This window comes from Zootoca vivipara, chromosome 7 (genome assembly GCF_963506605.1).
Source record: "Zootoca vivipara chromosome 7, rZooViv1.1, whole genome shotgun sequence".
Lineage (NCBI taxonomy): Eukaryota > Metazoa > Chordata > Lepidosauria > Squamata > Lacertidae > Zootoca > Zootoca vivipara.
This window is the reverse complement of record NC_083282.1, coordinates 95340308-95358357: the sequence shown is the minus strand read 5'-3', so window position 1 is coordinate 95358357 and position 18050 is coordinate 95340308. Positions and strand designations below refer to the sequence as shown.

General features: G+C 58.0%; 1 protein-coding gene across 2 annotated transcripts; it reads left to right on the top strand.

Annotated features, from left to right (window-relative positions):
• Positions 1-140: 140 nt before the first annotated feature.
• On the top strand, positions 141-17550 carry ZNF335 (zinc finger protein 335). 2 transcript variants are annotated; one of them, XM_035123861.2, is made up of 29 exons: positions 141-250; positions 1912-2010; positions 2603-2817; positions 3183-3456; positions 3612-3689; positions 4049-4315; positions 5148-5288; positions 5381-5536; positions 7163-7412; positions 7529-7706; positions 8499-8611; positions 8880-8898; positions 9192-9308; positions 9638-9714; positions 9843-10003; positions 10656-10888; positions 10988-11081; positions 12218-12315; positions 12403-12614; positions 13355-13463; positions 13609-13974; positions 14408-14550; positions 14661-14803; positions 15563-15651; positions 15785-15865; positions 16205-16288; positions 16381-16446; positions 16618-16699; positions 17016-17550. In XM_035123861.2, the coding sequence occupies exons 3-29, from the start codon at positions 2611-2613 to the stop codon at positions 17132-17134; spliced, it is 3957 nt and encodes a 1318-aa protein (XP_034979752.2). In that variant the 5' UTR covers positions 141-250; positions 1912-2010; positions 2603-2610; the 3' UTR covers positions 17135-17550. The 2 variants fall into 2 exon arrangements, with proteins under 2 accessions (XP_034979752.2, XP_060133418.1); XM_060277435.1 differs by having other exon boundaries at positions 10985-11081.
• The last annotated feature ends 500 nt before the right edge of the window (positions 17551-18050 follow it).

The following is an 18050-nucleotide window of genomic DNA, read 5'->3' as shown; positions in this document are numbered from 1 at the left end:
CGAGAAAACGGCCGGCTTTATGCTTCCCCTGACGAGTGAGCAACCAGGCCCCGGGGGGAAGAAGCGGGAGCAGCGCCGCCGCCCGCCCGGCGCCGCCGCTCGCTCGGAAGTAGTCCCGGCGTCGGCCGGGGTCCGGCGGAAGAATCCCTCCGCCGGGCGAGGGAAGCGGCGATGGCGACTTGGCGGGTGCCGGGCCGGAGGGAGCCGGCGGCTGAGGGGCCACGGGGGTGTCTTGGAGAGGCCCCCGGAGGTAAGGAGGCTGCGGCGGCGCGGAGGGTCCCAACAGCCCTTTGGTCCGTCTCCGGGCGTCGGGCGAGGGGAGGGGGCCTTGCGCAAGATGGCGGCGGGAGGGCCGAGGTGGGGACGGGGGCTCAGGCAGCGCCGAGGGCAGCCTGCCTCGGACAAGGCCCCGCGGGAGGGAAGGAAGAGCGGCGGCAGCCGGAGCCAGAGCGGCGCGCGCACACTCCTCACCCCCCCCCCACGCACATTACGCGAGGGCGCTGGGCCAATGGGGGCGGGGAGCGTGCGCCGGGAGCGCCAATAGGAAGAGGGGAGGAGGGGGAGAGGAGGGGGGCGCCCTGGCCTCTCCAGGTGCATCGTGGGAGAATCTCCCCTTCCCTCCGCGATGGGCGACCCAGGAGCGGGTCCCAAGCAGCGGCTGCCTCCTCGTGGAATCATAGTTGCAAGGGACCCCCGAGGTCATCTAGTCCAACCCGCTGCAAAGCAGGAATCGGCAACATTTGTCCCTCCCCCCCCCCGCACAGCAGGGGGAATGATTGGCCTCCCAACTCCTGCTCAGGGCAAAAACCCTTCTCCGCCCTTGATCTGCTCCAGCCTCAAAGGCTGCCCTACACAACTTTGGTCTTTGCAACCAGCAATTCAGGGAGCCCAGCAAGGAGTGCTCTCGGATGCCTGCTTGCCTGGCTTCCTCCCCCATGGGGTGAATTGTGGGTTGCAAACCCCGACACTGTGCAGGGCAGCCTCCCAGATCCTAGTCTGATACTCTAACCACTATGCCACCACACCAATATGAGCAACTTAGGCGCTCAGCCATAGGAGCACCACTTTTCTTTCTACTTAGATCAAGCTGGACTCTGGGATTTCTGGACAAGCAATATTCCTCTGGCAGCTTGTTCAGTTTTCCATTAAATTTTAGTGGTTAAACTGGGCGGATGCAGAGCTGGGTGTCGGGGGTGGGGGGCAATAAGCAAACCAAGGCACAGGGTCACCCGGACTCCAAACCTAGTGCCTAGCAAGCTAAAGTTTTCCTGCCCAAAGGGACATGTAGGGTGACAAGCAGACTCTGGAGGTGGCAAAGTAATGAGATTGTCATTCAAACATTAGTTACTTTCCTGCTGCCAATATATCACATTAGAGATTAGGGGATACACCAGTTGCTTGCTTCTTTCATCTTTGGTTCCCTGATGGAACAAAGAACCTGGAATTTGGAGCACATCTTGTGTCTTTGAAGACATCCAGGTCAGAGATAAGCCCGATTGTATGAAGCTGTGTTGTGGAACGCAGGGAGAGCCCTGCAGCTGGATCCATGTAGCCCAGCATTTTGCTTTTAAAAGTGGCAGCCAGGTGCCCCAATGAGAAATCCTTCAAGCACAATGCAAGCTCAGCAGTCCTCTCTTGCACCTCAGAATGTCAGAAGAGCCCATCTCGTCCAGCATCCTCTTTGTGGCCAGGTAGATGCCTCTTCTGGGAGGCCCCACAGGCAGGATCTCTCCCTGCCCTTTGGATTCCCAGCAGCTGGTATTTAGAGTCATACAACATCTGATCCCAGGTCCCTCTGATCCAGCAATCATGACTAGTAGCCCCTGGTAGCTTTATTTTCCGTAGGTTTCTTTAAGTCCTCTTATTAAAGCCTTAGGTTTAGTGTCTCCCGTCTCCTCTCTCCTTGCCTAGTCTGAAATGCCCTCGATGTTGGTCGCTTTCTGGCTTCACTCAAGCACAGTTAGAGGAATTGTATCTGGCTCTGGCTGTAGTTGGGATATCCCCATTCAGGTATGTGCCACAAATATGTACCATGCGGCAGACAGGCAAGATAGTTCCTTGGCTTATCATAAGGGGGGCAAGATGGCACACCAAGGAGTGTTGAACTGGCTTGGGTGCTAGGTTTGCAAGAGAGCTTCAGAAATATGACTTGGAAAGAGCTGGCATGGATTAGCATTGATTCCAGTGGGAGCCAGTGTGGTGTAGTGGTTAAGAGCGGGTAATCTGGGGAACCGGGTTCGTGTCTCTGCTCCTCCACATGCAGCTGCTGGGTGACCTTGGGCTAGTCACACTTCTCCGAAGTCTCTCAGCCCCACCCACCTCACAGGGTGTCTGTTGTGGGGGAGGAAGGGAAAGGAGAATGTTAGCCGCTTTGAGACGCCTTCGGGTAGTGATAAAGCAGGGTATCAAATCCAAACTCTTCTTCTTCTTCCATTCCTGATTTTTTTTGCCGGGGAGGTCCTGTTGCCCGGGCTCTTTTGCAGAAGCTTCTGTTTCTGGTTCCACCTTTCACTGATGGGCAGCGTCAAGTGCCACATCCCAGTAGGGGGCGACTGAAGATTGGGGTTTCTTCCCACCATGACACACACCCTCTGCTTTCCAGGCTTGGCCATGGAAGCAGAAAATGAAGTGGAGAGCAGCAGCGACGCTGCCCCTCGGCTGGGACAGCAGGAGGAACCCTCCGAGAGCGGCCTTGGCATGGAGACCTCAGAGACCATGTCTGCAGACAGCAGCGATGCCGCCTCAGTGCCTGTCACCGTCTCGGAGGCAGATGAATCCGGGGTCGGCCAGAGCTCGGACAGTGGAGGGATCTCTTTGGTATGGACCAAGTCTCTCTTGCCTCTTTTGGGCCAGGTTTTTTGCCAGGGTGGGGGACACAGCAGGCCAGGCCCATTCCACAAGAGCGGGAGATAGCAAGTCTGACCTGGTAGAAGTCTCCTCCTGCCTTTCCTCATAGAATGATAGACTTGCCTTTATTTATTTGTGTAGAGTTGGAAAGGGACCCTTAGGGTCATCTAGTCCAACCCCCTGCAATGTAGGAATTGCAACTCAAGAGTCTCTGACAGATGGCCACCTCAACTGTTCTTCAAATCCTCCTATGAAGGAGTGCCCACCACGTTCCCCTCTCTGCCACCTCTGAGTCGAGTCCCAGGCTCTGTCTCTTCCCCCTCTCTGCCTCGCAGGCCGAAATACCGGAGAGCAGCTCCAGCACGGACGCCTTGCCCAGGGCCTACCTGCCGGACTCCTCCTCCATCGCGCCGTCCACCCTGGTCTCCAGCGTCTCCACTGTGAGCCAGTCCGCCCTGGTCTCCCAGTCTCCGCAGGGCCTCGTCCACTCCAGCATCCTCGCAGAAGGGGCTCCCATCGTCTCCAACTCCACGGCCTCCACCTCCTCGGATCTGAGTGCTGCCATTGACAAGATCATAGAGTCCACCATTGGGCCAGACATCATTCAGCGTGAGCAGGGAGAGGGCTGTGCGCAGGGAGTCCGTGATGGGAGGGTGCAGAGGGAGCAAATGGAAGTCGCTTCTCACAGCCATTTTGAGGAGGTGCTTCCAAATATGCCGTTGGGCACAGGAGCTGACGCTGGTCCTATTTATTCCCTGGTTCAGGCTGCATTGCTGTGACAAGTGAGGAGGATGGTGGGGCCCAAACCACCCAGTACCTCATCCTCCAGGGGCCAGATGATGGTAAGGAAAGGGTCTTAGTCATCCATTTCTTTGCCTTTCTAGCCCACCCTTTTCTCCAAGGAGCTGGAGGTGGTGTACGTGATTTTCCCTCTCCTCGTGTGATCCCCACAACAACCCTGTGAGGTTGGCCGAGGTGGGGGATTCAAACCGTCTCCCAGGTCGTATCCCGACACTCTAACCGCTGCACCTCACTGGCTCCAGCTGGTTGTGGTCTACCTGCCTCGCTTCCTTCCTCTCTGGCCGGGAGCAGAATGCGGAGGCAGCCTCAGCCTCTGCCGCTCGCGGACTGCCATGGCCTGAGGGCTCCCTCCTGGCCATCTCCCTTGACCTGGCGCCTACCCTCGCTCCCTCTGCCGCAGGGGCCCCTGTGATATCCCACATGGCCAGCTCTGCCCTGGCCCGCAGCTTGGCCGTCGAAGCCCTTGCGGACGGCCCCACCTCGACATGCGTGGAGCACCCCGGGCCTCTGGAGCCGCTGGACCAGTCGGAGGAGCCTGACCTGGAGAGCCTGGAGGAGCTGATGGAGGTGGTGGTGGTCCAGCAGTTCAAATGCAAGATGTGTCAGCACAAGAGCGCCTCCAAGAGGGTCCTCATCCAGCACATGAGGGAGCGCCACTTCCAGCCAGGTGAGTCGGGCTCGGCCAGGGCTCATCAAGCTCCAGGGGCGGAGTGGAGTTTTTGGAGCCGTTTGTAGAATCAGAGTTGGAAGGGACCCCAAGGGCAATGCAGGATTGGTGCACGAGGGCATGACATCGGCTCTTGCGCAGGCTGGCCAAGAGAACTCTGGCTCTGCACCACGAATGTATCAGCTTCTCTAGTTCGTGTGCAATCCACTTTAGCCATGGGGGGGGGCTAGGGTTAGCAATAGGAGAGGGAGGGGAGGTTCTGTGGCACAAACAGAAGTCCTCGTGTGGCCAGGGCAGCATAAGAACAGAAGAAGAGTCTGTCCGGATCAGGCCAATGGCCCATCTAGTCCAGCATCCTATTTTCACAGTGGCCAAACAGATGCCTCTTTTGGAAACCCACAAGCAGGATTTGAGCACAAGAGCATAACTATCCCTGCTGTGGTTTCCAGCAACTGGCATTCAGAGCAGAGCCATCCTGGCTAGGAGCCCTCGATAGACCCCCCCCCTCCTCCATGAGTTTGTCTAATCCTCTTTTAAAACCCTCCAAGGTGGTGGTCTTCACTGCCTCCTGTGGCAGGGAGTTCCATAGTTTAACTCTGCATGAGGAAAGACTTTATTTCATCCACCCAGAGTCTTCCAATGCTCGGTACTGTTGGGCATCCACAAGTTCTAGCGTCATGAGAGAGCGGGGGAAAGACCTTTCTCTCTCCAATTTCTCGAGACCGGGGAACCTTTTCTAAACTCTGCTGCTTGCAAGTCAAGCTGCTGTACGACGGGAGAGATGGGAGGAGCACAACATATGGACTGAATCGTGCTGTTTCCTCCCCTCTAGCGTCAGCCACCGGGGTGAAGAAAGGGCGCCCCCGGAAGGGGGCTCCTGTGCCCAAGGCCCCAGAAAAGAGGAAGGCAGAAGAAGCAGAGGAGGAGGAGGAAGACGACATTGTGGACGCAGGGGCTATCGATGACCCTGAAGGTATTTCTCACGCAAACCCTCCCCTGGCTCCGCTGCCCTCCCTTTCTCCCCCGCCCAGCTCACCTGGGCCTGCCTTTGCCACTCTTCCGCAGGGGACAGCGATTACAACCCAGCGGAGGACGAGCCCCGAGGGCGCCTGCCCAAGATCGGCAGCCGCCCTGTGCCCACGTCCAGCGAGGAGCGGCTGCGCCGGCGACCAGGACGGCCCCGCAAGTTCCCCTGCCTGGAGGTGGTCCCTCAGCCAGAGGGTAAGCAATGGTGGCGGAGCAGAAATGCACACAGAGGTGCGCTCCGAGGCGCAAGGTCGGCCCCACCGGCACAGCATGGCAGATTCTCCATTTTCCAAGTCATCGCCAAATTGAGGGCCAAAGTGAACTTCCAGTTGCTGTCTGCATATCAGAAACGGAGCTTTTCAGATTCGCCGGGGGATGCTTTGGCGCCCCGTTGGAATTCGGTGGGACTCCTCGCGAGCAAATGTGCGTTGTTGCAAATAAGTGTGATTCACAGTAGGGCCGTTTCTTCTACTCAGCTGCTGGTACGAGGTTGGCAGGGCTTGCTGCCTTTGAGGGAGCCTCGCTCAGATCCCCCTCTGCCCCCTGCGGGTCGAATCACGAGGGGAGCAAGGCAGTGGCACCAAGCAAAGACACGGAGAAGGTCCCCTGGAGCATCAGTTTGTTCCATCTCCCTGTCAGGTTGCATTTCCTGGTGCAGAAAGTATTGATCTGATGTGTAGAGAGATCTTTCCTATTCAGGAAGGTTCTGGAAGTTTCTCTGTGTGAAAGAAGCAAGCAGAAGGTTCCTGATGTTTGGATTATTCCTTCAGAGAAGCTGAGTACAGTTGGTGTAAACTAGTTCTGTTATGTCTTCTGTCAAGGTCAGGCTGACTATAATAATAAGGCCAGAAGGAGCCTGGGCTTCACTTTTTCTTTCTATCTCTTTTCCCTCTGGTATGATGTTTTGTACAGTATGTAGCATTAAAGTTTAGACTTATTGTAAGTTTAAGTTAAGTATGCTGCAACTGGATTTCTTATGGACAGGGCCAATCCTGAATGTATTGCAGGCTCCCTCAACCTCGGCCCTCCAGATGTTTTGAGACTACAGTTCCCATAATCCCTGCCCACTGGTCCTGCTAGCTAGGGATCATGGGAGTTGTAGGCCAAAAACATCTGGAGGGCCGAGGTTGAGGAAGCCTGATGTATTGGATTTCTAACCCTTATGCTCATTTGCCTTCAGTAGCAGTAAAGCTCTGCTGGATGAAATATTCATTGCCTCTGGTCTATTTTTGGGGGGAATCCTGCAGCTATACGTTGGATTTCGGCTCTGGATCAATAGGAGCAGAATTCAATGACACTCCCATGGGATAGCCCTTCACACATTTGGAGATGACTCCTCTGTCACCTGTCAGTCGTCTCTTCTCCAGGCTAAATAGTTCTCATCCTGTTTTTTTATGCTCTCTTTTCCTCCCCCTCGTCCAATTAGCACAATGCTGTTCCTGGATTGGCTATGCGCTTGCTGTGCCTTCAGGCCCCCTCCCCTTCCTTAGAATCATAGAATCGTAGAGTTGGAAGAGACCACAGGGGCCATCCAGTCCAACCCCCTGCCGAGCAGGAAACACCATCAAAGCATTCTTGACAGATGGCTGTCAAGCCTCTGCTTAAAGACCTCCAAAGAAGGAGACTCCACCACACTCCTTGGTAGCAAATTCCACTGCCGAACAGCTCTTACTGTCAGGAAGTTCTTCCTAATGTTTAGGTGGAATCTTCTTTCTTGTAGTTTGAATCCATTGCTCCGTGTCCGCTTCTCTGGAGCAGCAGAAAACAACCTTTCTCCCTCCTCTATATGAACTAAGATGGCTGGCTGTTTCCCTTGGGCAGGTGGCGACGCAGAGCCCGTGGTCTCATCCCAGGGCCTCCCCCAGGGTGACCCCCAAGGCCCCGAGGCGGCCAGCTCCTCGGATCAAGTGCCTGTTGGGGGCGAAAGCCACGTGGAGCCGGCCGTGAGCCAGTCCGACTCTGAAAACAGGGACCCCTCCTCCTGCGAGAAGCTGGAAGCGCTCCCCCGCCGGCGTGGCCGTCCCTCCCACCGCTTCCTGGGCAAGAAATACCGGAAGTACATCGGGCGAAGGTGATTGGTGGGGACAGCAGGTGGGGCTGGTTCTGTGGGCCACCTTGGGGCTCCCTGCAAGAGACCCTTGGGGCTGGGCTCTCTGCGCTGAGCGCCCCTGTGATTTCATGCCGCAGGTACTGCTACAAGTCGGCCAAGCCCTTGATGCGTCCCTACCTGTGCCGGATCTGCGGCTCCCGCTTCCTGACGCCTGAGGACCTGCGCTTCCACGTGAACTCGCACGAGGCCGGAGACCCCCAGCTCTTCCGCTGCCTGCAGTGTAGCTACCGCTCTCGGCGCTGGTCGTCCCTCAAGGTGAGCTGCTGGCCGCCTCCCTTCTCCCGAGCAGGTGGGAGGGAGACAAATAAATGGAGAGCAGGGGACATTTATGTGTTCATTTTCTCTTCCCCACCTGCCTGTGTCTTCTGTCAAGCGACCGTTAAGTTGCAGGTCTGCTGCATAGAAAAGATCTATTAAAACATACGAACAATCAGTTTGTACAATCAGAGCGTCACAGCGCAAGGCCTTTCTTTAAAAGCAATCTGTTCCCCAAAGCCGGTTGGAAGAAGAAAGCCTCTGTCTGCCGGTGGGAGCACAGCAAAGAGGGAGCCAGTATAACTCCTCTAGGCAGGCAGTTCCAAACATATATGAATATATATATTCATTTGAGGTAACAAAATATGATGCAGAACAAAAAATGAATTATAAAAACAGTTCTAACTTAAAAGATGAACTCCTTCGCATGGGGCAGCTCTGTGCTCGATATACCTTTATCTTTTTACCTATATAGAAGAAATGAAGTTATTTGCAGGGGCTACTTTAAAGTGCAATAAGAAATCACAAGTCAAAAGTGAAATATTTATTTCATAAAATCTGCTTTTAGTCTATTGCTCTTTTTAACTTCTCTAAAACTTTGGAGAATTATTGTTGTCAGTTTTTCTCGGTGATAAGTTTGTTAGCATACTGCCCTTCAGCTGAAAATCTCGGGGCTGTTCACGGCATCAAAATCCATTATGAGCACAATCAGGCGGGATATAAACTTTCTGAAATAAGCTAGATGGAAGTGCCTGGCGCTCTGCTCCTCCAGCCTCCTCCTTCCCCTTGCAGGAGCACATGTTCAACCACGTGGGGAGCAAGCCCTACAAGTGCGAGGAGTGCGACTACACCAGCGTCTACAGGAAGGACGTCATCCGCCACTCGGCCGTTCACAATCGCGACAAGTAGGTGCCGCATGGGGCCCCCGGCAGACCCAGGCGGGCACCAGAGGGGTGGCAGCGGCTCCTGCTGCAGCCCTCAGCGGGGCCTCCCCTCCCATGTCCGGGTCCCTGGGTGGCTGTCTGTCAGGGCGTCTTCTTCGGCTGAGATTCCTGCATTGCAGGGCATTGGGCTAGATGTCCCCTGAGGGTCCCTTCCTACTCTACGATTCTGTGATTTCTCGGTGGCCTCACCTGCTGCTTCTTTCCTTCCTTCCTTTGTTTTTGTTTTTAGAAAGAAGCGAGCTGACCCGGTGAGTGTCCTCCTTCGCCTCCACCTGACTCCTGCATTCGAATCTTTCTTGGTTCCCAAAAGGGGCGTTCCTTGCTGTGTGTGCCCTCGTGAACAACCCTGCGAGGGAGGCTGCTTCTCTTTGGGAACCGAGAGGGTGTGACTTGGGCAAAGCCACACACGGAGTCCAGAGCAGGACCAGGAGGGGAGCTTCAGCCCCAAAATCAAGGCCAGCTCTCTGCTTCTCATGGGGTGGGGGGGTCTCTCTCTCACCCGAGCCAGACAGTTCTGATACCTTAATCTCTCTCTGGGCAGCCCCCCAAGAGGAGTTCCTTCCCCTGCCCCGTCTGCAGCCGCGTCTACCCCATGCAGAAGAGGCTCACGCAGCACATGAAGACGCACAGCACTGAGAAGCCCCACATGTGTGACAAGGTGGGTGTCGAAGCGGGGGGGGGCTCTTCGGCTGATGCATTGTGCCTGGACATGGGGGGGGGCAGGGGGCGAGGCCACCCATAGGGGCGGGGCACATCGTGGGTCCTCTGAGGAGTCTGCCTGCCTCCTCCCACTCAGCCGCCCTACAGCTGGGGGGGGGAGGCAGTGGGCGGGCCATTTGGGCAGCACGGAGCCTGTGGGCGCCCAAGCCACTGCGTCACTCCCAGGACTGCCAGCCGGCATTTTGTTGGACCACCCCCCCCCCGCCCACCCCCTTCCTCTGCCCCTGCCCTGCCTTGCGTGACTTGAGCCCTTCCTCTCTCCTGCAGTGCGGGAAATCCTTCAAGAAGCGCTACACCTTCAAAATGCACCTGCTGACCCACATCCAGCCAGTGGCCAACCGCCGGTGAGCACCCCCTTGCGGGGTGGGGGGGGAGGAATAACGGGGAGCGCCAGCTGTGCACATATGCCGCCACCCCCCATAGGCCCACGGTGATGGCCGTCTCCTCCTCCCCCTCCCCTCCTCCCGGGCAGGTTCAAGTGTGAGTTCTGTGACCACGTGTGCGAGGACAAGAAGCTGCTCCTCAAGCACCAGCTGCTGCACATCCACGACAAGCCCTACCGCTGCAGCCTCTGCCCTTACGCCACCGTCCGCGAGGACTTCCTCCTCTCCCACATGGCTGTCAAGCACACAGGTGAGCAGCGCTCTCTCGCGCCATTGATCCAACTCGGCAAAGGGTCTCGGGCTCGCAAGATAAAAGCGCAAGGAAATAGTTAAGCCAGAAGCAACAAAGCCATAACACAAAAGGTATTGAAAAGGCTATGGAATATGAATCGGCCCAAGGCCTGGCTGAGGAGGAACATTTTCACCTGGCGCCTGCAGGCATAGAATGAAGGCACCAGGCAAACCTCAGACGGGGAGCCACTGCAGAAAAGGCCGCCCCCTGGACTTCACTTGGAGGAGGCACACAGAGAAGGGCAGAGGCAGATTGGGGGCAGCAGGACCAGCCCCCCACCCCCCTTGGCTGGCAGACAGCAGAGAGGACATTGCAGGAAGAGGGCTGGTGCTCGCTCTCCCCTCTTCCGGGGAGGGTTCTAAGCAGAGGTTGGACGGCTGTCCTCCAGAGATTCTTCGGCTGAGGTGGGACCCGGTGGCCCTCCTGCAATTCTGTGTTTAGGGCTGTTCAATGGATGTGAACAGTCCCGCTGGGCTTTTTTGGAATCTTGCCTCCCACAAAAAGGAAGGGGGGGGCCCAGACTCTCTCCCCTCCCCCGCTTTCCAAGCTGTCCCACCCCCCCAGCAAGACGGGCTCTGTCCTCACCCCACTGCTGCTGTCTTCCCTGCAGGCGGGAAGCCCTTTGCCTGCGAGTTCTGCCACTTCACCACCAAGCACAAGAAGAACCTGCGCCTCCACATCCAGTGCCGCCACGCGGAGAACTTTGAGGAGTGGGTGCAGCGGCACCCCGAGGAGCCCCCCAGCCGCCGCCGCCCCTTCTTCACCCTCCAGCAGATCGAGGAGCTGAAGCAGCAGCACAGCCAGGGCCAGGCGGCCGCGGAGGCAGCGCCTGCCAGCTCCCCCGTGAGTGCCCGGGCATCGCGCCCCCCCCCCTCTAATTTCTGCTGCCCCTTCCTTCCCACCAGCTCTGAGCTGACCTCGCCGCTTTCTCCCCTCCAGCAGGTTCCCTACCAACCTGCCCCAACCCCGCCTGCTCCAGAGCCCCCCATCCTCACGCAGGAGCCGCTGGAGGCAGCCACCATCATCTACGAGCCAGGTAGGGGCGGGCCCATCGAGTCCAGCATCCTCTTCTCACAGCGGCCAGCCAGGTGCCCCACTGAGAAACCCACAAGCAGGATCCGAGCACAAGAGCAGCCCTCTCCCCTCCTGTGGTTTCCAGCAACTGGAATTCAGAAGCAGATCATTGCCATCGTGGCTAGTAGCCAACAGTGGCCCTCCTCCTCCTCCATGAATTTGCCCAGTTCTCTTCCAAAGCCATCTAAGTTGGTGGCCGTCACTGCCTCCTGTGGGAGGGAGTTCCACAGTTTAACGCTGCACTGCATGAAGAAGGACTTATTCCCTTATTCCCCCCCCCCCACACACACACACATTTGGCTTCACTGGATGTCCACAAGTTCCAGTGTCACAAGAGAGGGAGGACAACTTTCCTCTATCCACTCTTTCCAAGCCTTGCAATGTTGCCTCTTACTTGCCATTCCCCAAAGCTAAAAGGTCCCAAATGCTGCAACATTTCTTCATAGGGGAGTCTGATTTTATTAGTCAACCAAATACCGGTTATAGCCAAAAACAAACATACAAAAAACACACAGGTCTGACTCCACCCCCTTGATAATGTGGGTGGCCCTTTTCTGAAAGCGTGTCCTGGAGCAGCAGGAGGGGGGAGAGAGAGAGAGAGCGCAGAAGGAACACTGCGGAGCTTTGAGCATCGGAGGACCCAGCACTAAAAGAGCTTTTAAGATCATTGCCTTGCTTGGAGGGAACTTGCAGGGTTTTAGCCAGCCTGCCTGCAACCGCATACAGTGGTACCTCGGCTTAAGAACAGTCTGGTTTAAGAACGATTTGGTTGACAAACTCCGCAAAACTGGAAATAGTGTCCCGGTTTGCAAGCTTGACCTTGGTCCAAGAACGGAAGCCGAACGGTGGAAGGGCACTGGCGGCAGGAGGCCTCATTAGGGAAAGCGCACCTCAGTTTAAGAACGGTTTTGGTTTAAGAACGGACTTCCAGAACGGATTAAGTTCGTGGTGGTGAGGTACCACTGTATTGTTTAAATTGCACCCATTGCAATTGTACTGTACTCAAGGAAGCAAACCCTCCCTCCCTCGTGGCTGGCTAAGGGCATAGAAATGTCCGGAGCCAGAGCCCAGCTGACCTCCCTCTTGCTTCCCCCGCAGACGTCGAAGGCTCTGCTGAGCTGGCCACCCAGACGGCGCTGGACCTCTTGCTGAACATGAGCAGCCAGCGGGACCTGCCTGCCAGCAGCACCCTGGAGGTGAGGCTGGGGACCCCTTCGCAAGCCCCAGCTCCCTGCTGGGCCCTTCCAGCTGTGACCCACGGCTGCTTTCTGCACCCCCTGCAGGTGGCCGTGGTGAAGGCCTCCGAGCCCCAGGCGCAGCCGGAGGAAGAGGAGGAGGAGGAAGAGGCCCAGACCAAGGTGCTGACGCTGCACGTCACAGAGGAAGCAGCCCTGGACGGCGCCGAGATCCAGCAAGTCACCATCCCCTTCAGCAGCACGGCGGAGTACAGCATCATTGCCCCAAGCGAGGAGGAGGCCACCAGCACACTCTACGGGTGAGAGCAGAGCAGAGAAGCCAGGCAGAAGGGAGCTGGCCACAGGGAGTCGATAGCGAGAGGCAGCGCGGTGCAGTGCTTAGAGCGCCAGGCTAGGACCTGGGAGACCAGGGTTGGAATCCCCCACTCACACGAAGCTCACACGCCACCTGGCAACTCAGCCAGATGGGCAGGGAATAAATATTTTGTTTCTTTATTTTCTTATTCTTTTGTTAATTACTTGGACCATTCGCAGCCTCTCAGCCTCACCTACCTCACAGGGTGGGTGTGGAGATTAAATGAGGGAGCTTTGAGCTTCTTGCAAGGAAGGTGAGAGATAGGAGGTGGGGCTTGTAGGGCCTTCTCAGACCAAGGCTCGCTCTGCCTTCCTGCTGCCCCCGTGGCTTCAGGGTTTTCTCTGGATCCGCGTGATTTGGAAAGGAAGAGATCTGGGGTAGCTGAAAGACCCCCCTCACCCCCCTGGGCTCGCTCTCCTGCCTCTCTAAGAGCCTGCAGGGTCAGGAAAGTGGCCCACCTGGGCCAGCATCCTGTTCTCGCAGAGGCCAACCAGATGCCCCCAGTGGGAAACCCACAAGCAGGATCCGAGCGCAAGAGCAGCCCTCTCCTCTCCTGGGGCCTCCAGCAACTGGCCTTCCGAAGCATCGCTGCCTCCGGCCGTGAAGACAGAGCCCGGCCCTCCTGGCTAGGTGCCGTCAATAGGCCTCTGCTCCTCCATGAGTTTCTCTGATGTCTCTTGGCAGGGAGGGGGAGAGTCCCAGCGAAGTCGTCCAGGCGGTGGTCAGGAGCTGCACCCTGAAGGATGCTACAACTCCCAGCAGCACTCCAGAGAGCCAGCAGCACACTGTGGAGGTGAGGAGGAGGAGGAGGAGGAGGAGGAGGAGGAGGAGGAGGAGGAGGAGGAAGGGGCCTGTCTGTCGCCCAGGGAGGAGGGAGGCAGGTCCAGGTCCAGGTCCAGGAAGTGCCGCTCTAACCAGCCTCCCTCCTGTCCCTGCAGATGAGTGGGGAGCGGCCAGAGGCCCAGTGCAGCGTCCCGTGGCCTCTGGTCCAGTGCCTGGCCTGGCCGGCCCACAAGGCCGTTTCTCTGGCCCCCGCAGATCAGGAACCGGCCCCCGGCAAGGGCAGGCCTCCCACCAGGCAGGGGGCACCTAAGCAGGCCTCTGGCAACGACACTTCCCCCAAGAAGCTGCCGGAAGCCGCGGCGGGCAAGGTTCCCTCGGCCAAGAAGTTCTCCTGCAAGATCTGCATGGCGACGTTTGCGGGCCGAGCGGAGATGGAGAGCCACAAGCGGGCCCATGTTGGACCCAGCGCCTTCAAGTGCCCCGACTGCCCCTTCACGGCAGCTCTGTGGCCCGACGTCCGGGTAGGTGGAAGGGGGTCCCTTGCAAATGGAGGTGGAGGGGGCAGAATGGCCAGGGGAGAGAGGCCTGGCACAACTGCCCCTCTCCCTGGGTGGCAAGGGGGAGACAGAAGGGGAGGCTGCAGTTGGAGAAGCCCCTGGGCTCCCAAGCTGAGAGGGTATGGGGTGTCACCCTCTGAGTCACCCTTCAACAAGGTCTGAGGGTCCCCACTCAGTGCCACTGGGAAGGAACTGTGCTCTGTGTGGGGTGTGGGGAGGGCTATTTCCTGGGGGGGGAAGAGGCTGGGCATGTGACTCATCCAAATTGTGGGGGTTGATTTACGGAGCTGCCCCATGGGAGGGCGAGGAGGAGGGGCCCCCGTGCTTCTCTCTCGGCTCCCTTCCTCCTCTGACCCGGTTTCTCCCTTCTCCCCCCCCCTCCCCACCCCCAAACCAGAGCCACATGGAGCAGCACGCCAGCCTCCGGCCCCACAAGTGCCAACACTGCAGCTTTGCCTCTAAGAACAAGAAGGACCTCCGGCGCCACACCCTGACGCACACCAACGAGAAGCCTTTCGCGTGCCACGTCTGTGGGCAGAGGTGGGCAAGGGGCGCTGCTGCTGCTGCCGCCAGCATTGGAAGGGGGGCATTTCCTTTCACACAGCAGAGCCACCTCCCCATCTCTCTCTTCACTGCTCTCTTCTCCGCAGGTTCAACCGCAATGGGCACCTGAAGTTCCACATGCAGAGACTGCACAGCACAGAAGGCGGGAAGCAGGTGGCTGAGCTGGCCCCCAGCGCCTCCCAGACCATCATCCTGAACAGCGACGACGAGGCCCTAGCCACACTGCAGAGTGAGCAGAGCAGAGACTCGGGCTCCCTTCCTCTCCCCGCTGCCCATCGGCCACGGGGCGGGCAAAGGGCATCTCTCTGCTCCTCTCGAGAGCCCCAAACTGGGGGCGGGAGGGGGAGGCAGAAGTGCAAAATGGCTCTCTGCACAGTCGAGACCAATGGTTCCCCAAGTGGGGTTACGTAGAGGGGCGCTAAGAGGCAAGGGGCCAGGTGGGAAGGGGGGGCTAGAGCCTTGATTAAAACACCTTTCCTGCGTTGTATTTAAAGTTTTACTGCTCTTTTCACTTGCAAGTGCATTTCCTTTGGCCACAAATGCAGGGGTTTAAAGTTCTGAGTTGTTGCAAGGTGGCCCATAATTGGCAACAGCTCTTGGTTTTCTTATAAATTAGGTGCTGTACACCTGTGGTAGGTGAGAGATTGCACCTGTCGGGCAAGCAGTTGCGTATGCGTTTCCTTCACCCTTACTTTGCCGTTAGTCAGAATGCATACAAATATTTTCCATGCAAGATTTTGGGTTTTTTGTGTTGCTTTCCAGGGGGCACCGGGGTGGGGGTGAGTTTGTGGAATCAAGGGGACGGTGACCCCCAAAAGGTTTGGGGAACTTGCAGCCTCTTGCATGTTGGAGACATTTGTGCCCCTGGGAAGACGGCCGTGGTGTGCCTTCCAACTGCACTCACCGGAGCGCTCTCTCTCTCTCTCTCTCTCTCTCTCTCTCTCTCTCTCTCTCTCTCTCTCTCTCTTCCCCCCCCCCATGCCAACAGCGACCCTGCAGTCCGGCCAGGAGAGGCTCCAGCAGGCCCTGGGGCAGGAGCGCATCCTCATGACGCAGGAGCAGAGCGTCCCCGGCCAGGTGAGGGGGGGCAAGCGGGCCAGAGTCCCGGGTCCCCTCCCTCCAGGCTTCTCCATCCCATGTGAATCTGGGTGTGGGGCGGCAGTGGAGGGTCTTCAGGCTCAGAGCTGAACCGCCTTGTGTCTCTCTTCAGGAGGATGCTGCCTACATCCAGGAGATCGTGACGACGGCAGACGGGCAGATGGTGCAGCACCTGGTGACGGCAGAGAACCAGGTAGGGAAGTGGCGATGGGAGCTGGCAGGAACTCAGAATGCCTTCAGGGTCTTCTTCATGCAGTGCGCAGCTAAACTGTGGAACACTCCTGCCGGATGCAGTGACGGCCAACAGCCTTTGAAAGGCTTCCATGAAATTTAGGAAGAAGAGGGCCCTCGATGAAATTGCTCTGCCTCCACGGAGGAGAGAGGGCTCTTGGTGTCGCATCCTGCTTGCAGGTTTTCCTTTGGAGCCTCCTGTTGGCATTGGCTGTGAGGAGAGGGTGCTGGGTCAGGTGGGGGCCCCTTGGCCTGATCCAGCAGACTCTTCAGACTCCTCTTGCTGTGCCTTCCCTCCCAGGTCCAGTACATCATCACCCAGGATGGCGTTCAGCACCTCCTGCCCCAGGAGTACGTGGTGCTGCCCGGGACGCATCACATCCAGGTGAGACCCAGTTGCCTGCCTGCCTGCCTGCCTGCCTGCCTTCCTCTCCCTGCCCCCTGCTCACCAGGTGAATCCGCATCTTGCTTTTCCAGGTGCAGGACGGCCAGATCACCCACATCCAGTACGAGCAAAGCGGTCAGTTCATGCAGGAGCCCCAGGTAGGAGAGGTGGGGCGTTTGGCAGGCCCTCTTCCCACTCCCTGTGTTTTTAGCAGGAGGGTTTGGAAGCTGATGGGCTTGGGCCCAGGGAAGGGGGCTGGGGTGTCTTTTTGGGGAGGGGCGATGGCTCCCAGGGCTGCTGCCCCACCCTGCCCGCTTCTGCCTCCGCAGATCCAGTATGTCCCCGTGTCGCCAGGACAGCAGCTCCTCACGCAAGCTCAGCTGGAGGCAGCAGCCCATTCGGCAGTGACAGGTGGGTACCGGGAGAGGGGGAAGGGGGGGCTGCACGGCCTCCGCCTCCACCTGCCTCTCTCAAATGTGGGTCCCCTGCTGCTGCTGCTGCTGCTGTTAAACTACAACTCATCCCAATCTAGCAGGACCAGGGGGCAGGGATGAGGGGAGCAAGAATGCCAATGGAGCCTGCTTAGTTTGCACAAGTTGCAGAATTTGGGCTGGGAGGGGGCACATTCAGCCTCTTGCTCAGCTGCCCCCTTCTGCCCCTGGTTTAACTGACCCCCCCCCAACACAGCTTCTTCTTACCTGTTTCCCACCCATCTCTTTCTCTCTAGCGGTGGCTGATGCCGCCATGGCCCAAGCGCAGGGCCCATTCAGCACAGACTGCGCAGCGGACCAGATCCACGAGCTCCAGCCGGGGGTCCACTATGACATCATCACATTGGCAGAGTAGCAAGGGGGACCTCGCCCTTCCCCTACCACCACCACCCCCCAAGCATGGACCTCCGCTTCCCCTTGGCTCTGTGGGGGACGAGAGGGGGCCTGGCTGTATTGGTGAACAGGATCAGCACCCTGTCTGGATTGTGCCTTCGCGCCACGACCAGGAACGCCGCGGGGCCCTGCGCTGCCAGGCTCAGTGTGCACTTGCCTCTTGGAAGGAGCTGCTTCCTGGGGCCTGGCAGGCCCAGCAGCCCCCACCTGCCTGCCTGCCCCCCGGCTGCCAGTAACTGAACTTGAAGCTGTGGGTGCTTGAGCACCAACTGTGGGCCTGTGGGGTGGGGTGGGGGTGCCTTCCCCCATGGTGTGGGGTGTTGCTTTGCTGGCCTTGACGGCGCTTCCCAATAAAGGCACAGGACTGCCTGGAAGCGAGATCTGTGTTGGCGCGGCCTCCCTCCTTCCTTTGTCTTTGCCACCTGCTCAGGTGACCTTGACTCTGGCCAGCCACAGCCCCCCTCCCTCTTCCCCCCACCCCTGGAATTAACCAACTGGTGAACAGGCCAAATCCCGTGTAACTCTCCCTCCAGTACAACCAGTGTCTCCCTGAGCCCGTCGCTTGGCAGTTGTTTACATGGGATTATAACAGCTAATCTGGGGCTTTAAGGAGGGCCATTTTTCATTATACTGATTATCTTCCGGGGGGGGGGGGATGCAGGGTGGCGACCCACCCAACTTCTGCAAGCAGCTTCTCATTCTCTCTTGCAGGAGGGGTGAGCAGGCTGCCAGGCAGGGTAAGAGTCTGTGAGAAAGGTCCCCATCTTCCTGCAAGCCCACAGCCTGGCCTCTCCTCCCTGTGGACTGAAGGGGCAAAGGGGTTTCAGATCAGGGAACCAAGCGGGGCAGAGTATGGCCCATTTCCCCCAGGAAGCTGG